The 25,345-nt window shown below is 37.7% G+C and overlaps 2 protein-coding genes across 3 annotated transcripts in view; one reads left to right on the top strand and one right to left on the bottom strand.

Moving 5' to 3' along the window:
- Positions 1–13,719, top strand: part of NTNG1 (netrin G1) — a 246,662-nt gene extending 232,943 nt beyond the window's left edge. For both annotated transcript variants that reach the window (XM_029286604.1, XM_029286590.1), the window contains one exon: positions 13,464–13,719. In XM_029286604.1, the coding sequence (XP_029142437.1) occupies positions 13,464–13,699 (236 nt within the window). In that variant the 3' untranslated portion in view covers positions 13,700–13,719. The remainder of the gene's footprint in view (positions 1–13,463) is intronic.
- A 351-nt stretch (positions 13,720–14,070) lies between these two features.
- Positions 14,071–25,345, bottom strand: part of LOC107298472 (guanine nucleotide exchange factor VAV3) — a 124,194-nt gene continuing 112,919 nt past the window's right edge. Inside the window, exon 19 of the mRNA XM_015827884.1 lies at positions 14,071–14,379. Coding sequence (XP_015683370.1) covers positions 14,071–14,379 — 309 coding nt within the window. The remainder of the gene's footprint in view (positions 14,380–25,345) is intronic.

The following is a 25,345-nucleotide window of genomic DNA, read 5'->3' as shown; positions in this document are numbered from 1 at the left end:
CATGTTTTGTTTTTTATTTTATTACATTATTCATAAATGTAATTCGTATTTTGTTTATTTTAAATCCATGTGCATATTAGTTGTGTTGTTCTGGAAGCTAAACTAATATTGAAAATGATCAAACAAAATACAAATCAACAGGGAGAACAGGCATCATCTGATGCATGCTTAGTCATGTGCATGCATTTATTTTTTCTGTCTTTGGAAGTGGATTATACTATGGTTAGTTATGTTTTCCTTCTAAAATAAAAAGCAAACATGGAGATCCTATTTAATTTAATTCAGTGGCGTTGGGGAAAAAATTCTATTCCTGATACTGTTGAAATTCTATTCACATTTCCCTTTTCACTTTTACATTGTGTAAGCTACAGTCTAGGCATTTAAAAAAAAAAAGTAATTTTCAACTAGGAATAGAGCAGAATTTTGTCCAAAGTGTCAAAAAAACAACAACCCAGCTGCTCACTTTTTCTGAATCAAAATCACAGCAACATGAAAAGATAGAATTACTGTAACTTGAAATCTCTCTTTCTGTATAACGATAGAGAAGTGGTAATTAAAATTCCACTTCACATGATTAAGACAAAAAACAATGTAAGATTGTGTGCAAGTAGAAGTCTAAAAAAAATATCCTTTTGCAACTCAAATATGGAATAATTGTTCCCATAAAAAAAATTTTAGAATGTTGATACACAAATTTTTAGAGGAGACTCAAGTCTTTCAGTGGATCGATCGAATTGACTTATGAACATAAGTAAAGCGTATGTACTGTATATCTTAGCAAGTATAAAGTTCATCTAAGATAGTATACAGCTTCTGAGAAATATTAGACAATTGCATTCCTTTGACAGCGCCATAACTATTTTTTTTAAAAATGTGCACATTCCTAATTAAGAATTAATTAATTAAGCAATAAGAAAACACATCTTGCTTTGCAGTAGCCACTAGATCATATTGCATTGTAAGATTTCCCTGAAAAACTGTTCCAGGATTGTTTATATTTTTCCTTATAAATCAGCAGGAGAAGTTGTATTGATCTAATCCACATTCCTCTATCTCAGTACATATTTTTCATCTAGTACTCAAGGATCAAACAAAATGATTGAAAGCAGGAATTGTATTAGAACCAAAAGCAGAAGCCACCCAATCAGCAGGGAGAACCGGCATCGTCTGATGCATGTTTAGTCATGCATGTACTGTTCTGTCTTTGGAACTGGACTGTCATGTTCCAGGGTTAATAAATAAGACCAGATCACATGGCAAACAGCTGCATCACATGTTCAGATATGATTGGAATACATCAAGCCAATAATAAGACTTTCTAAGCATTATATATCTCAGTATACTGAGTTCATGCTAATGGAATAGTACAATCATCTTATCTATTGAACTCTTGTATTGGCATCAGGTAGCAAATGTGAGACTAGGCCAAAAATACTCAGCTGATGCAGAAATACGAAGAGGGGTCAGACAGGGATGTATCCTGTCTCCACTGTTGTTCAATATCTACTCTGAGTCAATCTTCAACGAGGCACTGGAGAACATCGATGCTGGCATCAAAGTAAACGGTGTTTGGATCAACAACTTAAGATATGCTGACGATACAGTTCTGCTTGCCAGTAAGCAGGAAGACCTTCAGCTCCTCATCAACAGAGTCACAGAAATATCTGAAAAATACGGCTTGAAGCTTAACACCTCAAAAACCAAGATCATGGTCGTCAGCAAACAACCCGTTAATTTACCACCAATAAATTCAGAAGGAATACCACTAGAAAAAGTTGAAAGGATCACACACCTCGGTTCCAATTTACATGAAAGCTGGGACATGACTGTTGAAATAAAGACAAGGATAGAGAAAGCTCGAACAGCATTCTTCAAAATGAAAAAGGTCTTCTGCAGTCACGACATAAGCCTAAGACTGAAAATTAGGCTTGTCAGATGCTATATTTTTTCTATCCTGCTCTATGGAGTAGAGAGTTGGTCTCTGACAGAAGGCCACCTGAAGAGACTAGAAGCATTTGAAATGTGGATTTACAGGCGGCTGTTATGTATAAGCTGAGTTGACAAGATCAGAAATGAGGAGGTGATAAGCCACCTGGGAAAGCCAAGGGAAATCATCAAAACAATTAAAAAATAAAAATTAGAATATTTCGGACATGTGATGCGACACCCAGAAAAATACGGCATACTCCATTTAATCCTCCAGGGAAATATTGAAGGCAAACGAGGTCCAGGCAGAAGAAGAACATCGTGGCTTCAAAATCTAAGGGACTGGTTTGGACAAAACTTAGCAGCACTTTTTCGTGTGGCTGCTGATAAAAACAGGATCGCCAACATGATCGCCAATGTCCGGTAACGGATATGGTACAAGAAGAAGAAGAATTGGGACTTAATTGAACATGTTGAAATCAGAGAGACAGAGAGTGAAATGTCTGTTACTTAGGAGCCATGCTGGCGCAGTGATTAGAATGCTGTATTTCAGGCAAACACCAGCAAACAGCCTGGAGTCTTCAAACTTGTGGACTTTATGACTTTATGACTTGTGGACTTCAACTCCCAGAATTCCTCAGCCAGGCACGTTGGCTGAGGAATTCTGCGAGTTGAAGTCCACAAGTCATAAAAGGGCCAAGTTTGAAGACCTCTGGCCTGGAGTTTGGTCCTGATGGAGCTCAAAGTTGACTCAGCCTTTCATCTTTCCAAGGTTGGTAAAATGAGGACCCAAAGGTAAACTGCCCAGAGAGTGCTGTAAAGCACTATGTGGTGGCATATAAGTCTAAGTGCTATTGCTATTTCTAGTGCTATTATTTAGTCCTGCTTTTAAACCTAATATTGGAAGCTACCTGAAGATGTTCTGAAATAGTTCTGGATTCTTCTATCCACAGCACTATACACATAACTGTTTCTACACATAGTTACTCATCAATACTCAGCTGTTCTTTTTTTTCCTTCCTTATGTTAGTTTGAAATTGTAAGCATTTTAAAGATTTTACTGTACAGGAAAATATTTGCTCTCTATTACAGTTGTCATATTTAAACATTCTGATTTTCCCTTCAGTTTCTGTAAGCTAAACATGCAGAGCTGATTCTGCCTCTTATTACTAGCTTCATGTCTTTGAAATTGATTTTCGCATTGACTGCTTTCTCTAGACTTCTCAACTTTGATTGTGCCCCTTGGATTACTAAAGCAGCCTTTGGATCTTAATAATGGACTGACTTATAGTTAGGGCAACAATAAAAGTTTATGGCAAAGTTAAAATTGACAATTCTTTTCTCATCCCTAATCATTTTCTCCCTGAAAGTGTTCGATCTAAATCAAACTTTACAAGCTCTTAACCAATTTCGCCTCTAAAGACTTCATTCCCTCTGAAACAATAGTAATTCTTAAATTACTAATCCTGGATTTGTTTTCAATTTCAGCCATTTTAGAAAGCAATTTCTTGTCATCTAATCGTTCCTGTCATAACAATGTGATTTATGTCTGGATAACACAGAAAATCATTCTTTTGTGCTATGTTGAAATCTATTTGTTTTTTCTCCCTTACATTTTCCCAATATTTTGTAGGAGTTTTTTGGGTTTGGTTTTGTCCTTCCAGTATCCATAGGAACTTATGTTTTTGCTGTTACATGTCACAGAAATTGACTATATGCCATCATAATGTTTGTGGGGACATAAGAATCTTGGGGAAAAAATAATTTTAGTTTCCTTGTTCCAAAATACCATGAGACTTATGTACACTCTTCCACTAATCAGGAAGAACTGTGGTTTCAAACCTGTAGGTTAGATTTATTGCATGAAAAATATCTAAATGAAAAAATGGAAAGTCATTTAGAACTCCTGGGATTATAACAACATAAAGTATATTGGATTTACAAGGGATGATGAAACCCTGTTCATCCTGATCAGGAGTAACTTAATCAGAAAAAAAATATATAACTTGATCTCTAAAACCCAGATAAGTTTTAGAAAAAAGTATTTATTTACTGGAACCCTAATATAGTTTCAAAGAAACATTTTAAGTATGATAAATGCTTTCAATGAACAATTATTTGAAAATAGTCCCATTGGATTTGATAAATTCAGTTGAACAATTATTGTGTCAAGCCACAGTACTGTGAAAATTTGCTTAGGGAATAACCCCTCTGAATTTATTAAGGTTTACTTTCTAAGTAGATCAAGATAAAAGGAGCTTTTATTTTCAAGTTCACATTTATTTTGCAGTAATGTGTTTTTACTAATTGTTTATTTTAAATATAATTTATTTGTTTGATCAACTGGATGATTGACAATACTATTTATTGTCTTTGTTCATTCACTGTTCCCACTTTTTCAGCATGTATTACTACATTCTGTAAAAAAAAATATCCAGATACTCTATAAATAATTGTTTTGAGAGTTGCAAATTGCTTTTTTGGTTCACTAAAGTGTAGCATAAATCATATATATGTAACATTTCTATCTTTTTAGACTTACTACTGTGTAAGAATAGAAACTTTTTCATTCAAATATAATATAAAAGAACTTTTATTCTATAATTTGATAATTTGATTTTGCACAAAACAGGGAGCTGGCAAAACCGTTACAGAAATGTTAAGAAATATGAAAAGGTTGCAGTTAACAAATAACAGACTTACTAAAATTCCCATATAAAGTGTATGACTCAATTGTAGAATGATTGCAGAAAAAATATTTGAAGGACATTTTTATTCTGAGTTTTCTTTTGGTATTGAGAGCATTATTGTTCCTATGTGTTAATTAATTTTAAAAGGAGTGGAAAACTAAAAATATCTGGTGAAAGATAATGTGTTCAGGAACAAAATGAAAAGTCAAGGATACCAAAACAATCATATAAGCCCTAGAAAATTGTTGATAAGTAAATACACCAGCATTATTTCCTTCTTTTTCAGATTTAATGCTAAGATCCACCCAGTAATTTATTACTCTTTGGCCCCCGAGATTCTCTTCTGTGATAAAATCAAGAAATAGTCTCAGGTTTAAATAACTTCTTCCTAGAGAAATGAACAATTGAATCAGAGCTTACATTAGTTAAGTTGCTTATTCCCCATTCTCTGTATTAGGACAGGTGATATTATTGTAGTGTTAATTATGAAATCAAGTAAGAAATGTTCCCTTATGGACCTTATGTTAAATGTCCTGATTCAAAGTATGTATGACAGAATTGAACGGCACCAAGCCATCCTTTGTCTAACTGTTAATATTTTGGGTCAGCCCTTCCTCAATTGCTTTTTCCCTATAAAGACAATAGCAGTTACATGCAACCATCTTGTATCTTTTTGCCATTCCCTACTGAAGTCAATGTAGCACACAGCTTCCATCAGTGCCATATTGTAGATATTTATGGAGATTGATACATAACTTTAGATGTGTGCCTGATGTTCAAAATAATGTTCTCTGCACAGAAACTCAAAAAAGCAATGGTGTACACCATTTTGTATATCTCTGATATACAATAGGAGGGGAAAATAGCATGCCCAAGAATTCTATCATGTTCTTTCAGTTGATTCACCATTCTTATCAGTTCTCACTTCTCAAGATCTTGAAAAGAATTTCATGCTCTGGGAAGTTGTTTTTATGAGTCAGTGTGTCTTTTTTCTGTCCAATGTACAGTCATTAATTAGAAAATGAAAGGTATTCACAACTGCAGATGATCATGATCATGATGATTTTACTATTTATGAAGAGCTTGACCCATAGAAGTCTTTAGTATTTTATTATCACTTAGTTGAAAAGAATTCTAGAGCATTCATTCTCTTCTTAGCACCCGAAAAATTCATTTTGGGAGTCAGAAAAACTCGAGAAATTTCTCATCATTTCTGCTTTTGATTCAAAGCCATCTGCAAAGTCAAGACTATTTTAAATAGGTTAAGTATTGGTTTGGCTACAAAGCATAACTGAACAGTATAACAACAGATGAGTCTTTTGAAAGAGCTGCTATTCCACATTACAAGTGAAATAAAGAAGGTCTCACTGTTTTATTTGTGAGGAGGATGCTTAATGATTTGAGTGAATTTTGCATTTTGAAATCTAACCATATCTGACCCTTCATCCTACATTGAAATTATTATTGTGAAGTTACAAATTCCCCATAAACAGTGGAATGCACTGTTCCTTTCAGGGATTTTGCATGGGGGAAAAACACACTTTATCACAGCAGACAGCCCTTGAATAGCAATTACCTGTTTTAAAAAACAAAACAAAAAAAATGCAATCACGAACAAAACTTTAACAGTACATTTTTTGTCTATAAACATGATCCTTGATTTACAATCAGAAATGTACTGCAGTTATTTTGGAGCACAGATATGCAATGGGAATACAGACTGATCTGGTCCAACTCTGATGGCCATAAAATATACATTCTTGGGTAATGTTAGTTATCATCTATATGTTCATCTATTTTCAAATATGGTCTATGAATAGAGCCTACAGTCACCCAGATCAGAGGGAAATAGTATGCAAGATTTCTGTCTCACTTTTGTCTTAGCAATTCTAATCAAAGATAGCGAGCAGATCAAATTGTTTAATAGCAAGCTTTCACTTCTAGGCAGATGGAAAGCAGATTGTTCCACTGATTAATTGTTCTAGTTGTCAGGAAGTTTCTCCTTAGTTCTAGGTTGCTTCTCTCCTTCATTAGTTTCCATCCATTGCTTCTTGTCCTGCCTTCAGGTGCTTTGGAGAATAGCTTGTCTCCCTTTTCTTTGTGGCAGCCCCTGAGATATTGGAACACTGCTATCATGTCCCCCCTCGTCCTTCTCTTCATTAAACTAGACATACCCAAACCCATTCCTTATATGTTTTAGCCTCCAGACCTTTAATCATCTTTGTTGCTCTTCTCTGTACTCTTTCTAGAGTCTCAACATCTTTTTTACATCGTGGTGACCAAAACTGATGCATGGTAGAGAATGCCTTTAAATCCATAGGCATAGAAATTAAAAGTTTACAAATAAAAATAAGCTGAAACTAAACAGGCAATATAAACAGGCAAACATGTGAAAATATCCTAATTTGCATTCAAGATCCAAAGAAAAGTAAGATGACATCTGGAATTAAGAGAAGTATTTAAGCAGCCATTGGTTTATCATTCATTATTTAAAGCCAGTGATAACCAATATTAACAATATGGATATGGTTGCTGTTTTCAAACCTGTTCTCTTCCTTTTAAGTTACGTATTTTGGAAAATGCATCTTAGGCTCCAGCCAAATGAAATGAACACTCAGATGTAAATCAGACATCCAAAACATGAATCAAAATACCATAGCACATTCTTTTACAAGCTTATTTTGGAGTTTATTACGAAGAATAATAATGATTAATCAGACTGCGGCTTTAAATGGAAATGAATACTCAATTAAGCCATGGAGGCATGTCTTCAAAATTACTTAATAACTATTCAAAGAGAAGGAATTTCAGTGCTTTCTGAATGTAGTTCTCATATCACAAGAAAAATAAAGTCAGATCAATGCAAGCAATCTATTAATGCTGCAGTATTAAGTGCAGTTATCTGAGTGTAAATATTACTGGATTCGATGCAGCTTTCTTCCAAATGTAGTTGACATAGCACTGGGTGCCAATCATCAAATTATGAGTAATCAATACACATGTCTATGTGAAGCAGACCTCCAAAAGAGGTGGAGATTCACAAATAATTAATATTTATGCCTGATTTCTTATTATACATTCATTTCTCCTGTTGCTTTTGCAATAATTTCTCAAACTGCAAACCTCATCAGATTTGTTTATAGCGTACTCTACCTCTCGGTTGATACTTGCAATACAAATTTGCCCAATTAAGCACATTGTATGTGCTGCATTAAAATGCAGACATATGGCAGTCATCAGCCTAATTTTCTGAGCGAGCAGCATTTATTATAACTTAATATGCAGTTGTGACATTTGCAGATCCAAAATGCTAGATACATTTCAGTGTTGTGTCAGTGGGTCATAAAAAATACATTAGCACCATAAAAAGAAATCACAAACAATGGTGATGAAGGAGGAACGTGTTTCAGGGATGCCTGTTGGTTGCCCTCATATTAATTATGGCACGGCAAGCTGGAGAGGAAATGGAAGAGCTTCATTATTCAACTCATTTGCATGCAGGAAATTAGAAGTCGGCTTAACATCAGACAGCAAGACTGCTTTCTAGGTAACTGCCAGAGCATCCAAGCACTGCTGTTGTGCAATCCCTTTTACTTTCAGTATGACTCAGGATAAAGCTGTCAGCTCTTAAGGAATTTCCACATTTCATTAGGGAATGTCGTGAAGAGCAGATTAGTAAGGAGTGGAAAAATTGGGATCATCCCTGTTTTGTTGGACACCTTCCAGAGAAAGGGCTTCAGAGCATCTGGAGCTGGGCCTCAGGCCTTAGCAAAATTCTGCAAGTCACTCTATGATCAAAATAATGCCTTTCTAGGGAAGACCTAGTCACCATAAACTCAATGGAAAATTGGAAATAATAAAATTGAACAAGCTTCAACTTTAAATTTACTTTAATGTAATTTTTCAAGCCTCTGGAGTTTGGTGGAAACAAATTAGAACTATTTGTGCCAAAGCCAATAATAACACTAAAGCAATTTGGGACGTTTTTTTACTCCAGAGGAGAGAAATGCAGATCATTTTCAAAGTTAGAAACTGTAATGCTGGGAAATGCACAGGAATCCACCTACATCTATTTAAAATCCTTGTACATTGTTCAGACTATGCTTCTACAAGTGATCTTCCATATACAGTACTATGCTGTGTTTCAAATGCTTTGTTCCCCACAGAAACTGGTTTGATTTCATTGGAGATGAGAATCCATGTTTGCTGATTCTTTTACTGTCTCAAACCCATTTTCTTACGGCTTCAGAGCTTCATTAATTCTCCTTGATGGCTTTTCATCAAGGTGGAAAGAAAAAAAAAACCTCAACTCTGTGTTATTGTGATCGTTCTGGCAACACTTTGCTGCCCTAGGTTTAGAGTGTACTAAAGCAAGGAGACTCTTTGACATAACTTGGACGGATTTGGAGGCCACAGCCAACATTAAGTGGTGGGTGGGCTATAAATTAGAAACTTTATACCAGCAAACATCTTATTCCAGCTTGTTTCTCCAGTTTTGGTGTGTTTCAGTTTCTTACCCTTAGCAGTACTAGGTCTCCAGTCCCTGTGCTTCAAATTATGTGTAAACAAATGCTTACCACCTCTGAACAAAAAACTAATCTCTAATCAGAAAAAAGAGGCAATTGTTTCGTACTAAGATTGAAATCCTACTAACCTCAATCAAGTTACTATGTTTCTGCCTGCAGTGATTTCCATAAGAACACGTAAAATGTCTTATTCTTGAAGTGACGACATTATGAAATTTCAGTTTATATATTTTTTCCTTTTGCAAGATTCCTATTTTATCCTATTTATATTTGATCTTAAATTGCAGTCTGTTTTACATTTAATTCAATTCTCTCCTTTCTCCAATTTTAAAGTCTTACCTTTTTTAAAAAATATATATATTGTTACGCTATCTTTGTTGTGTTTGACCATTATTTCTGAGATGTTGGTTAACTCTGCTGGTCATTGACTATAGTTAAATGAGTTTGAATTTGAGTGTTGGTACAGAACTAATTATAAAAGTAACAACTGAATTTACAATTGAATCCATATTACATTTCATACTGCATGTCAAACAGTATTTGAATATTTGTATGTTCAATGTTTTACAGATAATTATCCTGAATATTTAGCCGTTTGAAATATATTTATACATAAAATCAAAAATTATGGGGATTTTGCATATTCCTATAATACTGAATTATGACTACGTTCTGTGATATATCAGGGACGTAGAAAATAGCATGTTCTGTAAATCAAGGAAATAGTAATTTAGACCATGGCTCCTGAGCAGCTTATCAGATCAAGAGAAGTTTACCTTGCAAACCTAATGAAGTCACCACCCTAAGTTTATCCACTTGTTGGTTAAGAGACACACCTACGACGAAGGCCTTCAGGTAAGACCCGGACTCGTCGTTTTTTAATCGATGGTCAAGACGGCATCACCCACTCTTGGCCGACTTAGGGTCATCACCTAATGAACAGAGGATGTTACTCTCGGGAGTTCATTAAGCAATCATTTTAAAATCTGCAACACCAGTCCTGTGCCATTTAGTCTCAGGATGGATTCAGACATCAAAAAGATATGACTACATTGGTAGTCTAAGGAGCAGTTTCAGACAGATAGGACACTATGTTCCTTTGGTAAAGCCTCACCATAAGTCACATTACAGCAGAAGTTTCCAATAGTGAATCTGGAGTTTTATCTTTAAGAATGTTTGGTAGTTTGTACATCACTTTTAACATCATTCATCAGACTTGTCAGATTGCTTTCTTGCTAAATATATGACTGCCTAGGCACTGTGCCCCCCCCAAAAAAATTAAATTTAGATAACATTTAGGGAAATAAAACATAGAAGAGCATGGGCAGTGGTCAGCTAGCTAGAAGGTACAAATAAAGAAATATTAATGTGGGAAAATTCATTATAATGTCTGATATTGTTCTATTTTGCCCACTGCTAGTGCCTTCAAGAGATTGCAAGAATTTGCCAAGGTCTTTCATGAGAGATTTGTAACTGGAGTTAGATCCAATCCTGAAAAAGAAAAGCCTGTGAACCTGGGGTTGCTTGTAGAGTCTAATACAGGGCTTTTCAACCTTTTCACCCATTGTACCACTTTTAGGATATGGCAATATCCCAGTACCACCAGGCACCTAGCAAGATGTCAAAAACGTGATGACCAAAAAAAAACAAACGGAAAAAAGTGATAAAGTACAGGAAGTCCTTGACTTACAACAGTTCACTTAATGACTGTTCCAAGTTACAATGGCACTGAAAAAAGTGCCCCCCATGCCACAGCCGAGCAAGTCACCTGCCTGCCCACCCAGCAGCACTTTTCCTCCTGTCCGAGGTTTTCATTGTTGTGAGCATTTCTGTTGAGGATTGGCAGCGGGGATGGGGGGGTGTTTGGTTTTTATTCCCTCGGTCTGCTGGGTGGTTGTAGCAGGTTTTGGTCACTTCACATGACCCTGGGACACTGTGACCGTCATAAATATGAATCAGTTGCCAAGCATCTGAATGTAAATCACAAGACCCTGGAGATGCTGCAACATTCCAGCTGATCGGCGCTTCTTCTGGGCTCAGCAGAAGCACCAGGATCAGTGCTGAGCTCCAGCTGGAGCCTGGTGCTGATCCTGGTGCTTCCACTGAGCCCTGACAGTCCCGAAGAAGTGCCAATCAGCTGGAAAGCGGCACTGATCCTGGTGCTTCCACTGAGCCCTGACAGCCCTGCAGCTCCAGCCATCTCTCGCTCAGGCTTGTGCAGTGCTGCCACTGGTTCAGCTCATTCCCCTCCCCCACTACCACTTTTCTAAGATGGTCGCGTACCACCTGCCAGGTGCCAATATACCATAGGTACCCATACCACTGGTTGAAAAGCCCTGGTCTAATATATCAGTGTCTTAGATAGATTAGATGGACAGGATGTATAAAGGGGGTGGAATACAAGGAAGGAAGAATATTAAAATAGGTCAACATAGTTCTGTATGAATGATAATTCCTTATCTGTTACACATAGTGAATAGAAGTTTTGTGTTTCTGATTTGTCATCTACATTTGTAGATGTAGAAGTTATCTGTGAAAAAAGCTTTGCTATTTCTTTTTATATTTGGTTGCACCACTGTTCATTAGGATGCATGCTTTCTTTGCTGCACTATATCCTCTTCACGCTTTTAGCTTATTTTTTTTTACATGTAAAAAACTTCTCAGTGACTTCCTAAGTAAAGAGTAAATAAGTGTCGTCGTCCTACGACGTAAAAATATACGAACTAAACACACGATGAACGACGTTTATAACGGAAATTACTAATTACATTATTAGTACCGCATGTCTCCGAAACAACGAAGATTGAAGAACTGAGACCGATTTCTTAGTCTTCGTCATGGAGGTACACGTGAGTATCTCCTTGTCAATTATTTGGATCCTGACCAAATTAATCCTATAATGCAGAGGTCCCCAACCTTTGGGTCACCAGGGACTGGTTATGTGGAGAGAGGTTTTTCCACGGATCGGAGGGGGCGTGGTTTCTCATGCTGCCTGCATCCCATGGATGGGGCTTTGCTTGTTTGTGTGGACCGATTGCTTACTCAGTACCAGTCCGCAGGCAGAGGGTTGGGGACCCCTGCTATAAGGCATAAAAAGATATTAATCCCAAAGGATTCAAACACTGTTTCTATCAATAAGCACAATATTGAAAGCACAGAACTATGTGCATGAACCCAAGATTACTTGATTACCTGATTAGGATTGCGTTAAAAAAATACTTTCTCATGAAATTGATGGTATAATTTTTGGGCATCCCAGATACAGTAGTTCTTGGAAGCTTGCCAATACAATCAGAATTAGATACAACTAATACAACTTTCCAAAGCTGTAACACTTCAAAGGATAACTGTAATGTTCCATAGTAGCTGGAAAATTGGCAGGTCAGGGAGAAAGATAGATACAGTTATACCTGACTTTCTACTTTTCACAAGTAGTTCTTGACAGAAGGAAAATGCTGAGATTTGGAATTCGCCAATTGTGGCCTAAAGTAAAATGATGCCAGCAAGACTGATTTGTCCAAATGCACAGCTTGGCTAAAGAATTAGATATTTCAGTGTACTATTCGCAAGAGCCAAGTCCTTCTGTCAAAACGATTTTCCATTTAGGAACCATCATAGCTTCCAGGCGTGGGTCTGACATTGTCAGTGTGTGCAAGAGTATCCAAGCAAACAAACTGCCTTTTTCCATAATGACACCCGTGCCTCTAGTGGCACAGATTGGGTTTGAGTAAAACATCAGACAAAGTGCTTCCCAAAGTTGCAACAAAGCATCTCTCTTCAACTTATGAAAACCACCCTAGCTATAACAAGCCTTGTGTGGATGCTTTGAAAACTGTTGCCATCCATCTCCATGTGCCAAAGTGGGTGGCTGTATAGAAGCCAAAATGCTTTCCTAGCAAACGCCTGAGCTTTTAGAACACTTGGCTGCTTTAAATGGTTCAAAGGGAGATTTATTTTATTTACGCCTCTACTTTTCATAATAGTGTGAGGCGTAACATATGATCACACACATATCAAGATGCTCCAAGTCAAGGTGCACAGTATTTAAATTGGTTATTAGGGAGAGAGAGAGAAAAATCACAAGAGCGCTTGTATCATCCTTGGTAGTAAGAATCCAGAAGTACAGTAGAATTAAAAGTTGCCATGTTAGGACCTTTAGTATGTATTGCTGATGGGCATTTTGATGGTAGAACTAATGTGCCTCTTTTTTAAAATACCTTTTAAGGAAAACAGCCAGTGCTTTTCACTTTGTCATTGTGTTCCTTAACCAATTGTCTTGTGTTGATTATGCTTTTTTTTTCCTTCCCACTCCAACTTACAGCAAACGTATGTGACAATGAACTTCAAATTTGCCAGAACGGAGGGACATGCCACAACAATATACGCTGCCAGTGCCCGGAAGGCTATACTGGTGTATTGTGTGAGAAGCGGAGTTGTGATGTGGATCCAGATGGCTGCAGCGAAAGTTCAGGGCAAGGAGCAATATCAATACAAATCCTGCTACTTCTACTACCACCAATTGCTCCATTGGGATTAAGTGGGCTTTTTATATTTTAAGCTATGCAGCTTGGGAGACATCAGCTTCAGACTGCATTGAGAGGAAAGTGTCCAGAAAAGAAAGAAAAAGAACCAGATGCAAATAAGAATTTTCAAAATAAGGGGGGGAATTATACAATTTTGACACATATATATAGACTAAAGAAAAGGCCTGACTGAACTAAGCCATATGTATACCTTGTGGACAACCCAACCATCCAAGACTGTTACTTCTTGGCTCAAGCTTAAGTGAGACAGCTGCCAATATTATTATAACTACTCAACACAACAACAGCTGTAGGCACTTGCGCAGGTTCAAAAAGGCTTGGGTAGCCACCCCCCGGATGGAAATCCAAGACAGAAACGACAAAAAAAACAAAAACCTTGCTCTTTCAAACTGGTGTGCCTCCGTACCTCTTCCCAGTGTGTGGACCAACCAAATAGAGGCATTCTTTGCTGTCAGTGCATTGTGGGTATAAGGAAATCTGTTTCAAAGCTGCCATATTGGCCTGCTTCAGCCCCTTAATCCCCTTTTCCAACTGTGCTTTAGTGAACGTTGCTCTGTAACCTTTGTTGGTTGAACGATCTCTTTGTCTGATGTTAGTAATGCACATGTGTACCAGCCCCAACTCAATAAATCTCAAGCCGGTCATATCCTTGTATATCTTAGAAGCACTGTGCCCTGTCGACACAGTGCTCCCCTATTGTACAAGAGTGGCAGTAGGACAAAAAGAAAGTATATTTATCCTTTTGTAATCAAATGAAGTTATTTTTCTTGACTAACGTAAGGCGTAGATTTTTTGTATTATTGCCAATTTGTGTTAACAATTGAGTAATGTACTTTAATCCTAATCAGATGGGGGGAGGGGAAGAGATGATTTTTAGTTCCTCTTTTGTTTTCCCTTTTTTATTCATTTAATTGTGCAGAGATTTCTCTGTATGGGCAACGTGCTGGCATCAAAGAATATCAGTTTACATATTATAGCAAGTGTAATAACTTACCACCAAAGGACATTCTAAATGTTTTCTTGTTGCTTTAACACTGGAAGATTTAAGAGAATAAAAATTCCTGCATAAACTATTTCTGGGGATTAGTACTGCAGTTTCTTGGTATTATTTTACCAGGTAGAAGACAAAGAAGTTCCAGTCCAGACTTGTGCAAGCACAGCAAAAAGTTAAAACTCAAATCTCCATGTTGTCTACAGAGATTAATTAAGAGTGACAATAACATGAGATCAATTGTTGAGGTCAGCAGAAACTGGATAAGCTCCAATCGATTCAAGTTAGACTGCAGTCCTAACTGGGAAGTAAAACCCACAGCATTTAATAGGATGTTACAGTATTCTGAAAATTGCATTATCAAAATATTTATTATTATAATTTCAGTTTAATTCACCTATTCATTTTAACACCTATGGGCACAAGTCAAACATTGTGCAAGTAAGTTTCCATTTGCATAACAATACTTCTAGCTTCTTTCTTCTTTCTGCAATTTCCCACATTTTCTAAAATGCTTAACTTTTTAGAGGAAAATATGAATCCCTTTTCATCAAGGCCAGGATTTAATGCAGTGTTATCATCACGGATAATTCAGATGTTCTGGCTGAAGCTTTCCCTCAAAATTCCAAATTCAGCATTACCATTTAATATCAAAATTCAGTTTTTTGTTACTTATTGGTTAAGTGGATGAAATTATGATACCATATATCCTGTTTTTAAGGGTTCAACTAGACACCAAATGTTAACAGGATAATTGAGACAATATGGATAATTTTTAAAAAAACCTTAAATTAACTTTTAAAGGAACTTAAAATCCAAGATCATAAAAAGTGTTTTGCCTAATTGGAAAAAAAAGGTTGACGGTACTGGGAATGCTTTGTGGAAGATATTTCCAAAATGTGTAGGGTGCCACAGCCCAGAAGATTTTCTATTTGCCATTTTATTTGAAACAACAGACATTTAGTCCATACAGGAGACTCTGGAATTAATTTGGGTGAATGGAAGTGGAAATAACTGTTTCTGTGGGTAAGAAACAATTACATGTTGAGTTAGTATTCAATCTTTTTTCATCATGTGGTCAAATATTGAGGGCATTTCTGAACAAAACTCTGATTTGATAATATCAGCCAGGTTGGAAATTTGTTTCCAGCTTAGTTGTGGTGCAGTTGAAACCAAGCAAACTTGTATTTCTTTCTGCAGCACATTGATATGTTTTCCTATAGGAAACCATTCTTGCCTCACTCCACTTCTGGATCTATGGTTTCCCCTTTGAAGGTCCTTTCCTTTAAAGCAGGGGTCCCCAACCCCAGTATGTGGACCAGTACTGGGCCGTGGCATGCCAGCAACTGGTCCGCACAAACAAGCAAAGCCCCATCCGTGGCATGCAGGCAGCACATAAAACCACACACCCTCCGGTCCACAGAAAAACCTCTCTCCACAGAACTGGTCCCTGGTTGGGGACCTCTGCTTTAAAGGGAATCCTGGCTAGACAGTTTGTATCTCTCCCTTAGTAGTCCAAGCTACAGAGTGGGAATAAAATATATAAGACTATCAGTTTCCCCCTGGAATTGCAGTTAATTTTTCTACAAAGGGCCAGACTCCTTGCATTTTTATTCCCCCCCCCCTTTTGTGTGGAATTAGGATTACAGAGAAGGATTTTTCGAACTATAGACCTATGGCTGCTTGCAGTGAGACAGTGATTGATCAAACAGTCCATGGTCCTTGTGCCCCATGTTTCTGAGCTAATAGAATTAAACTTCCAGATCATTTCTTCCTAAGAATCAGTAATGAAAGTTATCAGTGACATCAGCTGGACAGTCAAAAGAGGCAAGATGGCAGTTAGAGCAGCACCCATCTCAATCAAAGCCTTCTCCCTTTTGTACATGCGTCAATGTCACACACACATATAAACAGCAGAATTTCACCTGCAAGGTCATGATTGCTCTCCTGCCTTATCTGATCCAGAGTCCATTGGAAATAGTGTTGTAGAAGCATATGGATAATACCAGAACTCTTTATTGTTTTTACAAAGTTATTTCAAAGCTCTAGAGCAGGGGTAGGCAACCTTGGCTCCTTTATGACTCGTGGACTTCAACTCCCAGAATTCCTGACCCAGCATAGTCCATGAGTCATAAAAGAGCCAAGGTTGCCTACCCCTGCTCTAGATAAAGAAAAGACAAAAAAAAAATTTGCAGGCTGTGATAATATTCGCTGTCAAAATTCCACCAAGGACAATTTGTTTTATTATATACTTGCTGGAAATATATGCATATGTTCATGAAACAGATTCAGGTTACGGTGAAAAAAACTATGCTATGGTTATATTAATTCAGATCAACAGAACTTTTGTAAGCAACATATTGCCTTTTCATTTGCACATGTGCTCAAAGAATAGGGTTTCAATAGAGAAAGATTTGCTTCTGCTTTATCTAAGAAGACTGTGTTGCACCTAATGGTCTCAAGCTTGGGTGCTTAGGCCACAGTGTTTGAAAATCCATGAGGAGTCTGCTTCTTATGTCCTGTTAAGCAGGGGGGCCCCAACCCCTAGCCCACTACTGGACTGTGGCCTATTAGGAAATGGGTCATGTGAGTGGCTAGCCGGACTTCTCATAAACACAGCTCAAATTGCGTGAGCGATGGGCTGATGGGCATTACATGTGTGTGCCAGCCTGCCACTCCCTCAAGTTGAGCTGTGTGCATGCATGCCGGTCCGCCACTCACATGACCCAGTTCCCATCTTTCCCTCCCAGCCGGCCCGCCAAGCCGCAAAGGTTGATGGCCGCTGCTGTAAGGTAAGAAATGAATTATGGGGTTGATGTGGAAGAGAGGAAGGCACCTTGTACTAATTTACAGCCACGTGTCTCTTCAGTAATTGAGATCAACAGTTAGTCTGCTTTTGGGGAAAATGATAAGAAAGTGCAGGAATTAAAATGTTTAGGCTCATGTGAAAGGGTTTTATTGGATTCAATACAATAAGCACACTAAATCTCATTAAATAATGTGGATGTTTGGAGCTGAATCATATAAAAAATATACAGCTGTATTCCATTGGAATATGTTCAAGGGTTTCTGCAGAGGAATAACTGAAATCATAGAAGAGAAACAATGGACACTATTAGGATATCTTTGTGTCAATTACAGAAAACAAAATAACTGAGTTGGAAGGGACCTTGGAGATCTTCTAGTCCTCCTGCTTAGCAGGAGATCGTATACCATTCCAGACAAATGGCTGTCCAATCTCTTCTTAAAAACCTCCAGTGTTGGAGCACCCACAACATCTGGAGGCAAGCTGTTCCTATGATTAATTGTTCTGTCAGGAAATTTCTCCTTAATTCTAGGTTGGCTCTCCCATTGATAATCTTCTTGTCCTGCTCTTAGGTGCTTTGGAGAATATTGGAAGACAGCTATCATTTGTTGAGTGCTTCTTCTGTTATAAAATGGATATAGATAAAATAGATATAAAAGTGATAGTCTGGACAAAATCAGTCACATCCCAAAATCCCGCAAAGCTGGACCATTCCTAGGGGTACAGGGGTAGAAAGGAAGAGAAATTAGCAAAGTTAGAGACTTCAGTAGGAGCAGCTTATGGGAAAATTTTGCAGGGATAAACATCACTGAGAAATCTGTAAGACCTTTAAAGAACTTGGCCCCACAAACATGAACAGCATTACCCCCAAGGGAGGTTTAAGTGATGGTGTTTCAAGTTAAGGTGATTTGCTTGCATCTTTGTTATCTCAGTGAAAATCATCCAAATACATTTCTGGAAATCTTAAGAGAAAGATTTTTCAAACTCTTTTTGGGAAAATATCTAGACCTTGACTGTAATAACACAGCAGTAGATCTTGTGTTAACTGCCCATCTGAAATATTCCAATATATCCTAAACTTTAACCTAACTAACAAGGTGTACAAACAACTCCTGTAATACATATGCACAAAAATAAAAAAAATATTTCTTCATGATTTCACCTTTAATAGACCCTTATTTAATATCTAAAAGAAGTGTCAAGCTGTAGAGTAGCATGAGAGTGGAAAGGGCTGTTCCAGCAAACAGTTTATTTTGAAGCCCAAGGTGTAATAAATCCTTGTTCCTACCTTTTATTAGCTCAATTAGTTTGAGTGACAGCAAGAGGCAGAGCAACCGAAAGAAGAAATTGAGGCAAAAACACCAACCATGGTTTCAAAAGCAAGTAGCCAGAGTTGGCAACAGAGGTGAATTTGCTGATGAGCAGATATTCTGTCAGACCCAGTGCAAATATTTTATCAATATAATTGCCTTGAGTGGAAAATAGTTAGCAGCAGCAAACTCCATGGAGAACTCCGTGTGTTATTCTCTCCCTTCCAGACTGGCCTCTGAAACAGCAGCTACAGTTTTAGAATTTCTTTGGTAGGTTTTCCTTCTTTCCTAGGAGAATGAATGTTTTCCTGGCCAATCGTCTGTGAGAGCAATCAACAGGAAAAAAAAGTCTAAAAAGCCTATAGATTTTCCAGATTTCTTTCTCAGGGAGCTTAAGCCCCGCCCCCACCCTCCGCCGCTGCCGCCCCCAAAAAACCCAACTGCAGCATTGAGTGACGTGTGTCAAGACCACTGTACTAATGCAGTTGGTGGCCTATTTTGTTATTCACACCAGCAGCCTCTTAGGGTATACTGGAATAAGATAAGCAAAGATAAATTAAAATTTTGGCTGACTGCCAGCCCCATCCCACATGAAATTGTAGATTCACACCAGAAGTGTACTCATGATAATAAACAGAAAAACTATATTGCAGCCTTACCGATAAGTGTAAATGCAAATACAGCTGATTGGCACACGGCACCAAGGATTACTTATAATTAAAGTGGATTTCTAATATTAAAATGTGGAATTTAAGCTTCCTGGAAATGTATTAGAACAGATGAAAGAAAACACAGGGCAATTGTCATAAAAGCTGTATTTCAGCTATCGTTGTTCCTTAAGAGGTAGAGCACATTTTATTAAATTGAAATTTGCAACCCAATCTAAATTACAATAACAGTAAGATGTCTTTAATATCTCTGTATATCTAAGGCGACTCTAGGTTTTTTTTCTTTTTTATTCACTGTAGCCATATTTCTCAACCTTGACAACTTTAAGTTGTGTAGAGTTCAACTCCCAGAATTCCCCAGCCAGCCATGAATTCTGGGAATTGAAGTCCACACAGCTTAAAGTTGCCACGGTTGAGAAACGCTGCCGTATAGTTTTTCCTCCTTCAGAAAGAGTAAAGAGATGCCTTGCTGGGAATTACATAGACACATCCTTGAAGTTTTATTGGCAACTGTACAGAAAAAGCGTTTTCCATCTTGTAGGGTTTTTTTTTAACCTCTCCGTCTGGTTACAGCTCTAAAATGTCCAGTTGATTTCCCATCCAACTACTAACCAGACCCAGTGTTGCTTAGCTTCCAAGCTCAGACAAGTTTCACTGAGTGCTCCCTAATCTGACAATGGCCAATTCCAGTTTCAACAATTGGGATGTGACCCAAAGGTCTGCATTTAAAAGGAGGGTGAAAATCTCATTTGGCACGCTGAAATCTTTTAACAGTCTGAAAGTACCTCTTTCGATACTGATCAACTTAAGTCTTAGTTGACAGGTGATTATTGGAAGTCCTGGAACAACCTGTCCATCAAACTGTCCATCAACCTTGCAATTACACAAAGAATTCCCTTTCAGGATTTATACTGAGGGTGTGCTTATAATTGGAAATACAGAAATACAAGGTGTGTTCATAATTGAGGGTATATAATCTGGCACTATTGCCTTGTGATTCTGTCACTCTTGAAAGTGTCATTCTAGAGTAGCTTTGAACTTTCTTAAAAAATAATTTGAAGGCACTTTGAAAGACACTTATTCCAACTCATTAGCAATAAAGAGATTATTATTGGGTCAGTGACCCAATCTCAAAACATTTAGTTCAGTTCAACAAAATTCAGCTTCAATACACAGGCTGTCTGTTCTGACCCGACTCCCCAAACACAACAGACGCATCAATAATTCTCCAACGTTCCTTTTATTCAGGAACGCCAGTAGTTTCACACAGCCGCCTGTTAACATTTTTAGTTGTCTCCAAACAATGGAGCGTGCTCCCTTTTCCCCTGCAGGGGTCTCTCAACACCCAGAGTTAATTTCTGTCTCTCGCCACACTTGCAGCAAGAGTCCTTCAGGCAAGCTGACTCAGGAGGCGCTCCTACTCCCAGCGCCACAGGGTCCGAGGAAAACTCCGGCAAATTTACAAACCAGGATCAGGAGTTCCAAATAGAAGTGGCTAACTGACAGGGAGTTGTCTGCCACATCTATTCATCTCCACCTTTTATCCACAGCTGAGGGTGGTGAAGACTGTCCTGAAGACCGACCCATAGCCTCTCGCTGTTCTCCTCTCCTCAGCCTCTGCCGTGCCCTCACATCAATCACTGGCCCCATGTGATCCTCCTCTCCTGAATCACTTGCCTCAAGGCATGGAAGTCTCAGCCTTTCCATCCGGGGGCTGGTGGAGGGCCCAGGCTCCGCATCTGTCCCTGGCTGCAACAGCTCCATTCCTTCATCCCCAGCAGAGGTTTCAGATGACCCTGATGGTGGGGCGGACACCCACTCCTGTGCTTCCTCCTCTGAGTTGGCTGCGGAGTCCTCCAGCAGCCGACAGGCCACAACACTGTCTGACTCGTTTACTGCATAACTAGTTAAGCTGCTGCAAATGGTGGATTATCCTGCCAATGAGAAAACCATCTGCCAAATACGGGACAGGTCTGAGGAGGTGGTAAATTTTGACAGATAGCTACAACAGTGGGATTAGCCACCTTTCAGAATCTGATCTGAGGGACAATCTCAGTAAGCCTTACTTTGAGCTTTTGATCCACTGAGGTAGAGTGATAGATACAGTACATTCTCTCCTCCATGATCTCATGCAGCAGGAGGCAGGTCAGTGATATGGTGATAGTTGAAACAGAAGTCTCCAAAAGATTTCCTGATAGTACAACAAGACCCACACAAGCACATGCAGTGAAAGCTACTAGCTGAAGTGGGATCGTGATGTCCTTCAAGTCCTTAACTAGCTTGTTAAGCCAAACCTAATAGATATGCCTTCATTCAGAAATATGCATAAAAATTACCAGGTAGATCTGAGGGACATTCTTCCATTGTGTATTTGTGCACTTTAACAAATTTCAGTTAGTAGAGTATTCTCTATTTTTTTTTAATCAAGCAAAACTGAATATCCTATTTCTTTAATAACTGCACTGAAGATTTTCTGTCTGTATAATGTCTGACTTGCCTATTTGGTTTTATTGTAAGTCACAGTATAAACGTAGAAGGGTGTCTTGCTGAAAGCAGCGATTGACATGGGACTGACTCCAAATTAAAATTCAGAGCCTATCTAGATATATTGCCTCAGGAATTAAGAGAAGGAGTGACATTAAGAGAAAGGTGTGTAACATGCACACACACACACAAAGTGAATTAGACAAGTGTCATATTTAGATGGGGTAACTTGATTTTGCATTGTAGATCCATATAATCCCAAATCACATCTTTAATTCTATGGATGGATAATAAAATCCTATTTTTGCTGAAACACAACAGTGTCCCTTAACACATCTCGAATTTGACTCGATGCAGAAAGTTCTGTGTACATAAAATTCATTTTTGGATTTGCCAAAAACCTTTCCCACATAATGCTGTTTACAATGTCATAATTAATAACATCTTGCCAACTTTTTTATCATTCAATCATACAATTATTTAAAAGGTGGATTCATCTGCCAGAGAATTTTCTGATCTGTTGGCTAAAACCATATAGTAATAGAGAAATGAAGCATTTTGCTTGATTGGATAACTATCCATAAGTGACTAGCTATCAATTATCCTCATTCTGTTAAACTGTAATAATAATGTTTGAGGAAGAAGAAGGCTCAAGGAAAGCGCATCCAAATAACATCCAAGTTCTATGATCTCACCCACCAATCTTTCTACAATGAACTCTGAACACATGGCAAAATGCAAGTTTATTCAAGCAGGTAAACTGTAATTTGTTAAGATGACTAAAATGCATAAATTTTGAATTTACCTATGATTGTTGCCTTCTCTTTTTCCTTTCCCAACAAACGCTTCCTAACCATAGGGAAAGACAATTTCTCATTAAAATCTTCCCCAAACACAAGGCTGCATGGTATTCTTGGCACAAGATATATTGCTGATCTGAACAGAAAGATCCAACCCACCTTCTTTTACTCTTTTCCTAAAGCTGGGTTGAGGGTCTTCAAAAGACTTAAAAACACCAGCTAGATAAATATGTGAAGTTCAGGTTAACTGATGCTTAACTAATCAACTAATGCTAATTAAAGGGTCCCCAGGTTCTATTCCAAGTAAAAGTGAAGCAACAAAAACAATATTGCTATTCAAGGCATCGTCTTAATCCTACCATAGGGAGAATCTAGGCACAAGATGTATGGAACATCCACCAATCTCAATTGAGACCTTTGTCTAGACATGAACTGGACTGGAAACATTTCAAGTGGTCACATATACCATGATCAGGTAAATGAAGTAATGTCACTGATTTTACATACATATTGTATGGTTAGTGATCTGAAGGAAGTGAATTTTTGTTCTGTTAAATATCAAGATTAGAAATCCATTTAAGGACCATATGTGCATTTTGGTGATAGTAGCAGAACACTTAAGTGTAAGAGGTAAGGTTTCTGTCTGAAACCATAAAAGCCACATGGATTCCTATAAACTGATATAGAAAAGGTCCACTGTTTAATAATTTCTTGATTGGAACAATAAGAGGACTTTATATCTTTATTTTTTGGCTCTGTCTTTCTCCTAACATTTCTAGACAAGCTCTTTTGGATGAAATCTCAGAAGTGAAACATCTGAGCATTTAAACATTTACACGTACAACATGTCTTTTAATTACCCTGTTTGGAAGGGGCATCTTCTGATTCAAATTGCACATAACTAATGCTTCTTGGCAACTCTTTAAATTAGACCTTTAAATAAGCAAAGAATATGGTTATTTTTAGTTTTATCTGATATGAAATGAATAAGCTGGTTTATAATTAATGTTTTGATTCCATCTTTGCTTTGCCCTTTTATTTGGCGAAGGGAAGAAAACCTAGATGGCAAATTAACAAATGAAAAAATATGAGATTAAGTAATCCTTTTATTAACTTTTATAATTATACTGAATAGACCATTATGCCATGATGTACAATTATAGTAATAATCAGATCTGCTGAAGAAAATTAGGGAGATCTCAAAAGTTTTTTTTTTTAAGGTCCATTTTGTTCTCATCATAAACTTTCTCTAAGATATATATTTTTTTCTGTTCTTTCATTAAAGACCATCTTGGTAGAAGAATGATTTATGAAAAGTAAATGTGCAAATTCCATCTGTATCTGCATAGTTCCTAAGATTCTGGCACATGACAGAGTTTAGACATTAAAAGTAGCCATAATAAAAAGAATTGGGAACCAATTTCACATCTAATTATGCTTATTTATTAATAACTATTCAGTGTAGCCGTAATGAGTGGTGTGATGGTTTGACTAGTGTTGAAGATGCTTGGCTCCCACTCGGAAGGTTGAGAGTTTAATCCTAGGTAGTGGTAGATATCTGCTACAAACTCCACATGGGATCAGGAAGGGCATCCCGGCCAGTAAACCCACAGTTCCATCCAGTCACCCTTACTCTACCCCAAATTAAGGGATTACAGCAGGGGTATCAAACTGCCAGCCCACGGGCCGGACGTGTCATTGGGAAGCCACACCCACCCCATTGCCGGCAATGGCAAAACTGTCCCGATACGTTGTGCGACACATGAAGTCGCGAGTTTGACATGTCTGGATTACAGGGTTATAAAAAGGGAGTTAATGCAGTCACGTGATACAAGAAATGTAATACAAAAAATAGCAAGCACTACATTGGAAAAAAATCATTTAATTTTGAATAGCCATTCTAACCTAATTTTCACAATTCCAAATAATCTCTCAGGGTCTTTTCACTGTTCCTCAACCGCAATGTGCTTCTCAACCAAAGGAAGTATACACAGAACATTTTACTCTTGGCACATTTGTACTTCCATAACTTTCATTAAACCAACCACCTTCAACTCATATACGATATTATCCATTCAATTAACAAGTAGGCGTAACAAGGGGTGTTTATTCATTAGTGATTTCAAGGTTGCAAGTCATCAGCAATTTCCATTAGAGCAATTCTGTTAGCTTGATTGAATAGACCTGTTCCAAAGTAACTTGCTGGAAGTTATTCTATAGACAAAATTTAAAGTCTGCTTTACAAACACCATCCAACAAAGTGTGAAAGTCAAAAGGATCCCAAATCATCCCAGTAGAGAGGTGATTTTAATGAAGGTGATTTGTAGCTATGATTTAGGATGCAAAGTTAATTAATGCAAAGCATGGCGGTACATCTGGAGGACAATAATACCTTAATAGAAACAGGAATGCAAAACTTACATACAATTACAATAATTGTGTCCTTCCTCAAATTTGCTGATACCAGTATGCTTCTCTTCCATTTAACTTACACATACATATACCAGCATTCAGGGAGAGGGAGAGGGAGAGAGGGAGGGAGAGAGAGAGAGAGAGAGAGAGAGAGAGAGAGAGAGAGAGAGAGAGAGAGAGAGAGAGAG

Source organism: Protobothrops mucrosquamatus, unplaced genomic scaffold (assembly GCF_001527695.2).
Source record: "Protobothrops mucrosquamatus isolate PMUCROS unplaced genomic scaffold, P.Mucros_1.0 scaffold_15, whole genome shotgun sequence".
NCBI classification, from domain to species: domain Eukaryota; kingdom Metazoa; phylum Chordata; class Lepidosauria; order Squamata; family Viperidae; genus Protobothrops; species Protobothrops mucrosquamatus.
Note: the sequence above shows the minus strand (reverse complement) of the source record. Positions and strands in the feature narration are given on the sequence as shown.